General features: G+C 40.3%; 1 protein-coding gene across 1 annotated transcript in view; it reads right to left on the bottom strand.

The window, feature by feature from the left end:
• WDR70 (WD repeat domain 70) overlaps positions 1-13,090 on the bottom strand; it is a 122,681-nt gene that overhangs the window by 6,951 nt on the left and 102,640 nt on the right. The window contains exons 12-15 of the mRNA XM_064140403.1: positions 7,243-7,343; positions 5,802-5,881; positions 3,065-3,181; positions 1,433-1,595 (exon numbers count right to left, since the gene is read on the bottom strand). Of these exons, the coding sequence (XP_063996473.1) occupies positions 1,433-1,595; positions 3,065-3,181; positions 5,802-5,881; positions 7,243-7,343 (461 nt within the window). The remainder of the gene's footprint in view (positions 1-1,432; positions 1,596-3,064; positions 3,182-5,801; positions 5,882-7,242; positions 7,344-13,090) is intronic.

Consider the following 13,090-nt stretch of genomic DNA (forward strand, 5'->3'; position numbering starts at 1 on the left):
TTTAATAATTACCAGCATGTTACACTTATTAACTACCTAGTCAAAGTCAGGCTGGGTCACTGACATTCTTAAGCTGCTTTAGAATAGCTACTCAATTACATTTGTGAACGTGTGGGTCAAGTCAGAAAACTGTCACCACTAGAAATTATCAGGATTCTTAATATTTTTTAAGTTTCTGCAAAGAAGTGGTGACTGTTTCACTAAAGAGCTGAACACTACTAAAGAAATTACAGTCAGCAACATACTAATGAACATACTGCCCAGCTCCCTGTAACAAAAACATCAGTGAGAATATAAAATGTAGAAGATTTAGTAATTTTTAAAGAGGTAGTTTCTGTTCATTAGTATGATGTGCATTTATCTGGTATTCCCTTTAGTACTATTCTGAATGTATTTATTAAATGGCTTAAATCTTATGTATTTTTAGGGAAAATAATCTGTTAGGGAGCATTCTAGAGCTATAATGCACAATTTTTATTGTAACACATGCATGGAAGCACCACACTCACACACACAATTTAAATTGAGTAAATTACCATCTGTGGGATTAAAGAGATTTTACCACCATAACCTTGACAAGGGGCTCTGATTTTACAACAACTGAACATTAATTTCCTTATGCTGAATTTTGAAATTTGATATTTCCTTGGCTCAAATGGTAAATTTGCTATAACAAGTCAATTTAAGCAGGTATTCAGTTCCCTATGCAGGAAATAAAACACAATGTTAATTAAATTATCTAAAATACACTGCAGTAACACAAAGTAGGTATTTTGAAAAGTTTAACCTAAGAATAAGTCAAAACTAGAGCGTAGACTAGAAAACTTACCCTTGCAGTTTTTCATTAGGACAGTATCTTATTAGGAGGTATACGGCAATTTCAGGTATTTGTTTAGAGAAGATTCTAAACAACTTAGAAAGTGTAGAAATTATTGCTAGTACTGACAGGTATGTTTAGAATCATAGAATCAGTCAGGGTTGGAAGGGACCACAAGGATCATCTAGTTCCAACCCCCCTTACATGGGCAGGGACACCCTAGCCTAGAGTAGGCTGGCCAGAGCTGCATTCAGCCTGGCCTTAAACACCTCCAGGGACAGGGCCTCAACCACCTCCCTGGGCAACCTACTCCAGGTTCTCACCACTCTCATGCTCAAGAACTTCCTCCTCACATCCAGCCTGAACCTACCCATCTCCAGCTTCACTCCATAAACATATTTTATGTAAAATATGTGTATTTTAAAAATGGAAACATCAAATTTTGACAATTTAACCTCCTAGAAATTCTTATCTTTAGAAGAGACTATGGCACATTGTTGGTTTACATGTTCATGGGCTCAACCCAGAGGCAAAGCATACCATTAAGAACAAGTCTATTTTTTACCAAACTCTCACTGGCCTCCAGAAACACTGTATTTTCAATTGTCTGCTTACTTAGCATATGCTGGGGCAACCCAGTAGGGATTCTCCTCTGCTTCCTTTGCGTGACGTAAAATAGCCTCTCGAGGGTTGCTGTCATCTGTCTTATCCAGTGCAATATTCTTGACTATATAGGATGACAAGGTGCCTCCATGAGTTCCAACACGTCCACCACGACCTGTAGGTTAAAAGACAAACAAGCAAAGAAAAAAAGTAGTGTTTTAGAGAAAGTATTTAAGAAATAGAGAAATACTGTATTCTGTCAGTACCAGTGATTAGACACAAAGAATGTGTTAATTACTTTAAAAAAATATTATTTAATGTTAGTTTACTTACTTATTATTTATTTATATATAGTTGTTGAATGCTGTAAAAGGAGTCTAACTTAGAACTGCATTCATTGTTTTACTGCTTATATAATGTGAGTCACAGAATCACAGAATGTTAGATTGGAAGCAACCTTAAAAGATCATCTAGTTCTGCACCTTGGCCACGACAACCCCATGCAGCACTACAGGCTGGGGACACAGTGGCTGGAGAGCAACCAGGCAGAGAGGGACCTGGTGGGACTGGTTGACAGTGATTGAACATGAACCAGCAGTGTTCCCAGGTGGCCAAGGAAGTCAACGGCATCCTGGCCTCTATCAGGAATAGTGTGGTCAGCAAGACCAGGGAAGTCCATTTGCCCCTGTACTCAGCACTGGTTAGGCCACACCTTGAGTACTCTGTCCAGTTCTGGGCCCTTCAATTTAAGAAAAACGTTGAGGTGCTTGAATGTGTCCAGAGAAGGGCACCAAATCTAGTGAGGGGGCTGGAGCATAGCCTTACAGGGAGAGGCTGAAGTAGCTGAGGTTGTTCAGCCTGGAGAAGAGGAAGCTCAGCGGAGACCTTACTGCTCTCTACAAATACCTGAAATGAGGTTGTAGCCAGGTGGGGGTTGGTGTCCTAGGCAACCAGTGACAGAATGAGGGGACAGTCTCAAACTGTGCCAGGGTAGGTTGAGGCTGGATGTTAGGAAGAAGTTCACAGAAAGAATGATTAACACTGGAATGAGCTGCCCAGGATGGTGGTGGAGTCACCATCCATAGAGGTGTTTAAAAGGAGACTGGAGAAGGCAGTTAGTGTCATGGTTTAGTTAACTAGAAGGGATTAGGTGATGGGTTGGACTCGATCTTGAAGGTCATTTCCAACCTGGTTAATTCTGTGATCTGGTCCAACCTGCCTGCTATCGCAGGATCACCTAGAGTAAGTCACCCAGGAATGCAACCAGGCAGGTTTTGAATGTCTTCAGTGATGGAGACTCCACAACCTCTCTGGGCAGCCTGTTCCAATATTCTGTCATGCTAGTGTTTATGGGGAACCTCCTGTGCTCCAGCTTGTGCCCTCTGCCCCTTGTCCTGTCGCTGGACTCAGAAGAGCCTGGTTTCATCCTCCTGACACTTGCACTTCACTTGTTTATAAACATTAATGACATTACCCCTCAGTGATTATGAATTTACTGCAAGGAAGCACTCCAGATCAATGCTTACACATATAAAGTGGCGTGGCCACCAAAACCAGTTTGAATGAAAACCCAAACAAGTACATAACCAACACATGGTGGTCTCTTTGGCATATGACAGCCTGCAATTGCTATGCCCAGATTACCTGGTCCTGCCACCGGAGGTTCAGGTTTGTGAGACTTCATGGGGTCCAGTCTATCCTTTTCCAGCTGTTTCCTGGTGCTTCGCTGTCGTGGTTCACGAAACATTGGAAGTGCATGGGCTAAAAGGTCATGGTTTGGAGAAAGACAAACGTTAAAAACTCAAATCTCATTATGAAGTTTAAATTACAATGACTGAGACTATTCCTTGCAATGGAAAATGTGGCAAAGCAGCCTCCCAACTCCTCTGTATCCAAGCAGTGTTTTGCTGAGTTAATTTTTCAAAGGTGAAAGCAGCCAGATTTACAGGGTTCCTCCAGGCAAGAGCTGTACATCTGAAATACTGCTTGCACAGTCTATGCATATTTAACTTATTCCTCTGTCATTCAGCATTAGCACTGTGACCAACAGGCCACTTTTTTTCTGAACTTTCCATGTTTTTAACACATTTCTGATAGTCTAAGAACACGGCAAAGCCCTACGGTTACTCTTGGACCTGGAACACAGAAAGGTGGAATCTCCACCATGATCCAAATTGTAATGTTTCTGCACAAGAAGTCAAAATCGTATGTTTTCTTAAATTATGAGATTAATCAAGGTTAAAAGACTAACCATATCTGAGGGAATCTGTTTAGATTAAAACTTTCACTTCCTTATAAACTTGCTACAGTATCCTCAATGACAGTAATGGTTTTGGTCTGCTCAGACACAACATACATTTGTCAGCAACAGAGAAATGCCATGCTGAGGAAGGCAGTTTTCCTGTGGTGTGCTGACTGCTGTGGGAAATTATGTTCATGTCAAAAGAACCCAGAAAGACCAAGCAAATCTTAAGTCTAGGGGGAGCAGCACTACACTGAATAAAAAACAGAAGGCAGCATCATTAGACCTATCAGCTTTTTTTTTCAGCTTATTTCTGGAAGTGTGCTCAACTTATTAGACTGAGTGAAGTCACAGCCAGGTGATACAGCAGTAGATCTTTGATATTAAATGTTTTATTTTTGCAGTGTTCATGAAGTATGAAATGTGTGGGACAATTTGCTGGCAAGCACAAAGCTTGATAGGCTTGCACAGAGCATCTGAGGTGACTAATACACAGATCCCAGCTTTTGCCATTTCTGGAGTCCAGGCTGCCTAAGGGAAACCCAAACTGTATATTTCTCTGTTTTAATAGTAACACCTAATCCCTCAAAATAACATTCTTGCACTTTAAATATCCATTACAGGTAATCCTGATATTCAAGAGCATCTAGAAGTCTAAAGGGAAAAAAATAAACAAGGGTGGAAGGGGATCCAAAAAACCACAAACTCAAAGTCGTCATCCCCCACACTTCCAAAAGCACAACGAAGAGAAGGAGAAAGCAGTTAGATCACTTCGCAAAAAGGACTTCTGAGATCCTCATTTCTTTCCAGTTTGATCTGTAAGCTTAAATGACAAACATCTAACCTCTGGAAAGTCTCCAAAATATGCAACAATCTTTGCCAGCTGCTACTTTATCCTCTGCTACCCAAAAACTGGAGCTGGACATCCACATCAGTGAGGTAAGCAGGAGACAGCTGCAGCTGTAAAGTTCTTGAGATGGGGAACCCAGAACCAAAATGCCTTGTGATACTGGCCTGATTTACCAAGACTGCCCAGATCTTCTCAGTCTAAGCTTTCTTTTTATATAATGTGCTGTAAAATCTCTATCTTGCTCTACAGAAGCGGTTTTAACTTTTTTTAAGATCAAGACTACTGGAAAATACAGCTGAATCCAAACACCTTGTAACTGGAAAAGGATGAAGGGAAGCAAGACAGCACAACTGTGTAATTGTTCTCATTTCACATAAGGAAACACTATACAGGGCAATGCCAATGGGGAGGGCCAAAATGATGGAGCTTGGGAAAAGGTGGGTCACTTAAGCATTGTATTGTAACAATGAAAACTTTCTTCAGCATCAGTGAGCATCCATACGAATGTGCAAGTACAATTGGAGGCTAGAGAGACATTTTCAGCTATTTCAAACTCCAAAGAACTCTGGGCAAGTTCTAAATTTTGAAAAATCACTGGAATTTGTTTAAGACTTAACTCTAATGTCTCAAATTTTGCCATTAATACTGTTAATGTTCCCGACTGGCAGAACATGTGCTAATCCCATTCATAATTACCAATTTAGTGGCAAATGCTAAACTGAAGATCTAAGAAAGATCCAGAAGTTTTTGAGGTGTTTCTTTCAGTGATTCTTTGGGATTTTTTTGTTTTGGTTTGGTTGAGAGTTTTCTGCTGTTTTTTTGGCTTGGGTTTTTGTTTTGGGGTTTTTTTTGTGTTTGTTTTGTTTGTTTCTTTGGTGGTTTGTGTGTGTGTTTTTTGTTTGGGTTGGGTTGGCTTTTGGGGGGGTTTTGGTTGGTTGGCTTTACAATTTTGTTTGTTTTTTTTTTTTTTTTACGTTGGTTGATTGGTTTTTTTGGGTTGCTTTTGGGTTTTTTGCTTTGGTTTGGTTTTTTTAGTGTGTATGAGAGAGGGAGATGCCTTAAAAGGTTCATGATAATCATGAGAATCTAGAAAGCAACCAATATTATCAACTTTACAAACCATCCACCTTCCTGGTTGTGCAAGTCTACCAAAAATTATATGAAGCACTAACATCTCACATCTTTGATGAAAGACTGCAACGTTTCAAGGGGAATATACAAAGCTAAATGGCCTGCAAACTGAGAAAAAGCTAAGGATGCTGTTACAAAGTTATGTTTAAATTCCTTACGTGTTATAATGTAATCCTGTGTAAGAGTCTCTGCGTGTCTCTCTTTCCGTTTTGTTTTGACCACACATAATTTTGCTCCCCTAGGAGGAAACATAGAGCAGTTTAGTTAGTTTGGTTTTATCAAATAAAGATGTATTCAAGACAATTTGAACAAAATTGTATAGAACTTTAAATATTCATGAATACATGTATCTTTGCCTGTCCATGCACATGCAAGAGATTAATGTTTCTGGTAAAGAGCAGTTGCAAGACATGAGGAAATAACAGTGGAAGTTTCATTTCACACTTCATTTGTCCATAGTACTTGCAGGGTGCACACTAAAAGTGCTCCTCTCCAAACATAGGCAATTATTTGCTCCTAGTTCTCTCCCTTAGTAGCAGAGGTGGCGGTTATCTAACCAGAGGTGTCTGTAGCACTGCAGTAACAAAGACTGCCTAAGCCTGGCTGCAGAAAGACTGATTTAAACTGGTGGTATTTTCCTCCTCATCACAAACACCAGAAAACAATCTGACTACAAAACACAGGTAGGTCGCCTGTGATCTGTAACTGGGAGACTGGGCTGCACTCTGGAGAGGGGTCCAAACAATAATGACCAACTCTCTTGTTCTCCAAATTGATAAAGACCATTAAAAAAAACTTATTTCAGATAATCTTGTAAACCAGTGTTTTATCTTCACATCAAAGTGCCCACGTCACAGTAGGTATCCAGAAACGTGTGAGCTGTAGCACAAGTATGGTTTTGGATGCCTTTGCTGAAAAAAGACACCGGCATATAGCGGAATATACCACTCTGTATAGATGAAGGGTAGACTTTCCCCCTGCTTACAGGAAGGAAGCATGCTCAAGTTCTTCAGCCAATCCAGACAGTAAAAGCAAAAACAATTGCAAAAGAAGTATTTATAGACTAGTTAAGTCCTCCTCTTTTCATGCTAGGCTACTAAGTCATCTTCTGATGAATCACTACTGCCCTTCCATTAGATGTAAATGCAAAATCCGCACATGTGATGGGATCAATAAATTGTGTCTTCCAATATTAATTCACAGACACTTAAGTTTAAGCTTTTATACAGGATTTTAACTAAATAAACAAAACAAAGCCTGTATGCAATAATATCCTTTCAATAACACCACATCCCCACCTCCAAGCGATCACATGAAAGGTTACTCTTATTGTAGATTTCATGCAATTAAAAATAGAAAGTGTTCATAAATTCAGCTAGAAGTGCCAGCATGTGGCACCCTGAAAAGCCCAGAGGAAAATGTGTTGCTTTTCAAAGATGTTTGTTGTGTTGTTGCTGCATTTTTAATTTTTTTCCCTTTTTCTTTCTACTATTACTGAGTAAATGTAACTTTGTAAAGCAAAGGATACTAAAGTAGGCTTTCTAAATCTTTACATAATCACAGAACTTCAGAACCAGAGAAGTGTTCTTGATTACATACCTCTGGCTTTTGACGGGATCATAGTACACTTTGGCCAAACCATTTCCTGTACCAACCATGATTTGGTTCAACTTGGGATGCCAAAGGCAACGCACAACACTCTGAAATGAAACATATCGATAATTAGTTCTAAATCTTAGAACTAATATATTGCCAAATACTGGATCAAAGTCACAATGTAGCAGGAATAAGCTGGATATGTGAATGAATAGAAGTTCCTCTCCAGAGCAAAATACCATGTAAAAAGAGTGACAATACACAGATATAGGCAGACAGGGAAGTACAAATTAGTGCCAGTGCGATGGCCACTGATTTCAGAGGCGTAATGAAAATGGAATGTTAAAGGGAGGTCTGAAGAAGAACAATGAAGTGCTTTAGATATTTCAGTGCAAACTCTCATGGCTTTTGTATTTTTATTGTTAATTCTGTCACCCTGTCCTTCATGATTTCTTTTTCCTTTTCTCACACAGTGCTGACCTTTCAACTTGCTGACTGCAGAAACAGAAGAAGTAGCTGATTTTCACTCTTGGTTCTTTATTCCCCACAACACCATAAGTACTTGGTATTTGAAGCCAGTGTCTCACAGCTCTGTCACCCTTCTGGTCAGCAGAGAAACCTTTTTTCAAACATTAAGAGTATTGTTCTCCATGTGACTTTGACTCTTCATAAGATCACTGTATTCAGTCTGATTAACCAGTCCAGCACAGAATCTCCTTAAGACACGAGCTTCTGACTCAAGAGAGCCAAAGAAGTGGGCACAATCTGCCATGAAGGACTCAATTTATTTTCACACAAACACAAAACCTGTACATGTTTCTGACCAAGTAGAGGGGAGGAAGTATCTATTTTTGAGAAATGGCAACATTGTCCAAGAATGATGATGAATATTAACAGTGTTTGTGCTGTCCATGTAATAAATGTACCTAGTGCTAGCAGGGTGCACTGTCCTTTCAGTATTTCACTTAACTAGACTATTTTTTTCTAGACATTTTCCTCCCCTGAAGATTACTGCTTCTGCTTGCTCAAAAGCCAGAAACACTCTTCCTACAATGTGAATGGTTTTAACTTGAGTGAGAGTAGGTTTAGACTGAATCTCAGGAAGAAGTTCTTCAGTAGGGGTGTCGTGGGACTCTGAAATTGGCTGCCCAGCAAGACTGTGGATGCCTTCTCCCTGGGGGTGGGTGTTCAAGGTGAGGCTGTATGAGGCCTCGAGCAGCCAAGTCTACTTGAGGTGTCCCTGACCGTGGGGGGGGGGGTTGAAATAGGTCCTTTTTAACCTGAACCACTCTACGTTTCTACGAATTAATAATCCAACGTTCAAGTACTACCATAGAATCAGTCAAGAGTTCAAAGGGACCACAAAGATCATCCAATTCCAACCCCCCTGCCACGAGCAGGGACACTCTACCCTACATCAGCCTGACCACAGCCTCATCCAGCCTGGACTTAAACACCTCCAGCCATGGGGCCTCAAACACCTTCCTGGGTAACCCATTCCAGGCTCTCACCACTCTCACCACTGGGGTCTCACCAGAGCAGAATCCATCTATCACTGAAGTATCTACCTATATGCACTTTTTTTGGTACCTAACACAACACACAAAATTCAAAAAATGGGAAACACTGATATCTTAACAAGTGAAGAACACCAATTAGCAATTTTAATACAGACCTATAACTTGGGAGATGAGAACTACTAATCTGTAAAAGAATGGTTACATATCATAGATTCATAGAATCATAGAATCAACCAGGTTGGAAGAGACCTCCAAGATCATCCAGTCCAACCTATCACCCAGCCCTAGCCAGTCAACTAGACCATGGCACTGAGTGCCTCATCCAGTCTTTTCTTGAAGACCCCCAGGGACGGTGCCTCCACCACCTCCCTGGGCAGCCCATTCCAATGGGAAATCACTCTCTCTGGGAAGAACTTCTTCCTAACATCCAGCCTATACCTACCCTGGCACAACTTGAGACTGTGTCCCCTTGTTTTATTGCTGGTTACCTGGGAGAAGAGGCCAACCCCCACCTGGCTACAATGCCCCTTCAGGTAGTTGTAGACAGTAATAAGATCACCCCTGAGCCTCCTCTTCTCTAGGCTAAACACCCCCAGCTCCTTCAACCTCTCCTCATAGGATTTGTGTTCCAGGCCTTTCACCAGCTTTGTTGCCCTTCTCTGGACATGTTCCAGCACCTCAACATCCTTCTTGAATTGAGGGGCCCAGAACTGGACACAGTACTCAAGGTGTGGTCTGATCTAGTGATTTCTGAATCATTTTCCATTTCAGGTTCCATACTACTTTTGGTTTTCTGTTGCTTGGTTTTTTTGGTTTTTTTTTGGCATTATGAAAAATCTGACATTAAAAAAGGAAAAAAATCTGATGCCTATTCAGCAACAGCATATCAGAGCCTCATTTCATTACAAGATGATGAATGACTCTTCTGAGATGTTTTTCTGCTTTGTGTTCTTGTTCAAGAAAAAAAAATGAGAGAGATGAATTTAAATGAATCAACTGGCCATTCTTTACAATGTTCCTCAGTAAAACATCCTCCTCCTACATAAATACACATACAACATTACACATTCCTGTTTACTTACACATACAAATGTGCTTGCTCAACACAAGAAAACTAAAGGACAATGATCTTTTTACAAGTAACTCTGAAGCACAAAGGAGAATTCTGACAATGCATTATGTCTGTGACCCATGCCACAAGTGGCAAAATTAATACATTCACAGTTGCTAATACATTGCTAAGAGATTCTTCCACACTGTTATGTAACACTCAAAATGCTATGTAACTCTAAAACACACAAAGCCAATAACAAGTACTGCAGGTCAAAGGTGGGTGGCCTTTTCTTTTATTAATATTTATTGCATGTGTTTAGCCAGACTTTGTAGCTAATGTGGTTTCCCACTATTTTACTGTCAAGTAAACGTGTTTTATAGCATGGTACTGGATACTTGCCAACAAAAACAAAGCCTGAGACAGCATGGCTCAGCACTGATGGGGATTGCTAGGCTTCTAACTTGTCAAACATACACAGCACACTTAAAACCACCATGGCACGTGCTCCACAGGAGGCAAAAGAAACTGCTATAAAATTCAGCCCTATAAATCTTCAGAAACCATAAAACATCCCCAGAATATAATTTGTTTAAAAACTAAATAAATGCAAGTCCGAACATGCAACTAACTTTATTAATCCACTGACATATGAACCTACTTTATAAGGAATAATTAAAAAAAAGGCAATACTTTAAAAATACCAAAATAATTAATTCCTGATCTAAATCCCAATCATATAACCTTCAAAAACTAAAAATTCTGACTACACATAGAGAGCATTGTAGACTAGCACCAATACTGTGAGTGAGGGGGGAATGGTAATCTTTATCATGTAAAAGTAATTAGGTCTTAAAGAGCCTTCATCCTTCAATGCCAGTAGCTTTCCTACTGTTTACACTTAGAACAACTGAGGTAGACATCTTTATCACCGGAAATGCTAAACATCAAATTTCAGTTCAACAAAGGTTCTACCTCTCAGGCAAGCAAGTGTATATTAAAGGAGGAAAAGAAGTGTCTTCCTTGCCTGACCTACCTAGGCACTCACCCACTGATACTGAATTTTAAACAATTACAGAATAGTTGCAGATGGAAAAGAGCACCATTCATTTCTTTATATTTAAGTGGAATTTCCTGTGATTAGTTCTGTACCTCTTGTCCTGTAACTGTGTACCGAGCTTTGCTTTCTTCTGCTTCACAATCCTGTCCCCCTTCAAGTCCTTCCATGTAAGATCCCCCACAAGCCTCCCCTTCTCCAGGATGAGCAATCCTAGCTCTCTGTGCCAGATACTCCAAACCTTTAATCATCTTCACTGGACTCACTCTAAATCTCTGTCCTGTGCAGGGAGCTCAGAACTGGACCAAGCACTACAGATGTGTCTCACCACAGCTGTGTAGAAGGGAGTAATGGCCTCCTCCTGCTGGCAATGATCTTTTGCCTGATGCAAATGCCCACTACACCTTTTTAAAATGACTTGTTTCACTTGAAGGTTGTGCCTTGCAATGGAACCCAAACAAGGTGATACTTTAGTTTCCACTGCCCCTGAGGTAGAAGCTTTGACTAAAGCAGTCTCAGCAGTTAAGTGCAAACCGCAAGCTCTCACTCGACTTAGTAAGCTGGCTTGATAAAATGAGCAGAAACATAGGGAATTAAATTACCTAACATAGCTTTATGGTAACCTAGCATAAGCCACTTGACTAACCCTAAGCACCAGTTGTAAGGAAATTCCTCGGATGACAGCTTCAAGACTCAGAAAATACAAACACTAGAACGCTACAAAAATCCTTCAGTTAACTAATTCTAGACTCAAACATCCATCACAGAACAACTTATTTTCTACTACATTAAGGGCTAAAACAAGACAAATCCGTGCAGATTTTGAGATGTAAGAAAATTATATTCCCATCTCTGCTTTCCAAAAGGAAAAGTCTTACTATGACAAATAAGAATGACAAAATGCAGAATGCATCATCACATAAACATCTTCAATATTTGAAAGAAAGATATCTGCAATGGTTGGGTGCTTTGGACAGTGTATCTTTGGAACATGAAGTCCTAGAAACCCATCATCAAAATCCTGAAAATCATTTTAACCATGGAAATAATGCGGCCAGCTTCGTGACTGTAAGATCTGAGAACACAGTGCTACAAGCAATAATTTAAACGCTGTTTGGTGCTATTGCTGTTCAAAAGCACTGAATTCTTACAATTAAATCAATCTGAAAAGCCTTTGGCAATGTATTGACTTAAACTGCAAATAAATGAAAAATTATCATCATGATTTAAAAGATATACTTTTTTTTTTCTCCAATATAGATGAAAATGTTTATCTTCTCAAACAACTGCCTAATAAAATAGGATAAAATAAGGGGTTGTTTAGCCTGGAGGAGGCTCAGGGGTGACCTCACTGCTGCCTACAACTACTTGAAAGGAGGTTGTAGCCAGGTGGGGTTGGTCCCTTCTCCCAGGCACCAGCAACAGAACAAGGGGACACAGTCTCAAGTTGTATCAGGGAGGGTATAGGCTGGATGTTAGGAGGAAGTTCATGACAGAGTGACTGGCATTGGAATGGGCTGCCCAGGGAGGTGGTGGAGTTGCCATGCATGGAGGTGTTCAAGAAAAGCCTGGATAAGGCACATAGTGCCATAGTCTAGTTGATTGGAGAGGGCTAGGTGATAGGTTGCACTGGATGATCTTGGCGGTCTCTTCCAACCTGGTTGATTTTATGATTCTATATTACTGACTGTCCTAGAAACTATCTATGTCTTCTGCTAATGTTGCTATGCTAAGGCTTTAAATAGAAAATATTAATAAGAAAAAAATAAAAGAGTCTGCTTTTTACTTTACTTTTAAACTAAGCACTATACTGACTCCAGAATACCATTGTTTCAGAATAAACTTCAGCTTTACAAAACGTTACCTATAATAACTTAAAGCTTAGTAATGGGTAGTAATCTTAAACTGTAAAACTCAAGAAATACGCAGAAAGATGGCAGGCAAAACTGATGATAACACCATTCCCTCGTACACTATTCCACCTGCATTTCTTCTGAGATATGTGCAGTCCCAGCTCATATGCAGTTCTGGGTGGGCAGAGGCCAATGGCATGAGATTTAACAAGGCCAAGTGCAAGGTTCTGCAGTTTGGCCACAACAACTCCAAGCAGCGCTATAGGCTGGGGACTGAGTGGCTGGAGAGCAGCCAGGAGGAAAGGGACCTGGGGGTACTGATAGATAGTAAGCTGAAGATGAGGCAGCAGTGTGCCCAGGTGGCCAAGAG

The sequence above is a fragment of the Pogoniulus pusillus genome, chromosome Z (genome assembly GCF_015220805.1).
Source record: "Pogoniulus pusillus isolate bPogPus1 chromosome Z, bPogPus1.pri, whole genome shotgun sequence".
Classification (NCBI taxonomy): Eukaryota; Metazoa; Chordata; class Aves; order Piciformes; family Lybiidae; genus Pogoniulus; species Pogoniulus pusillus.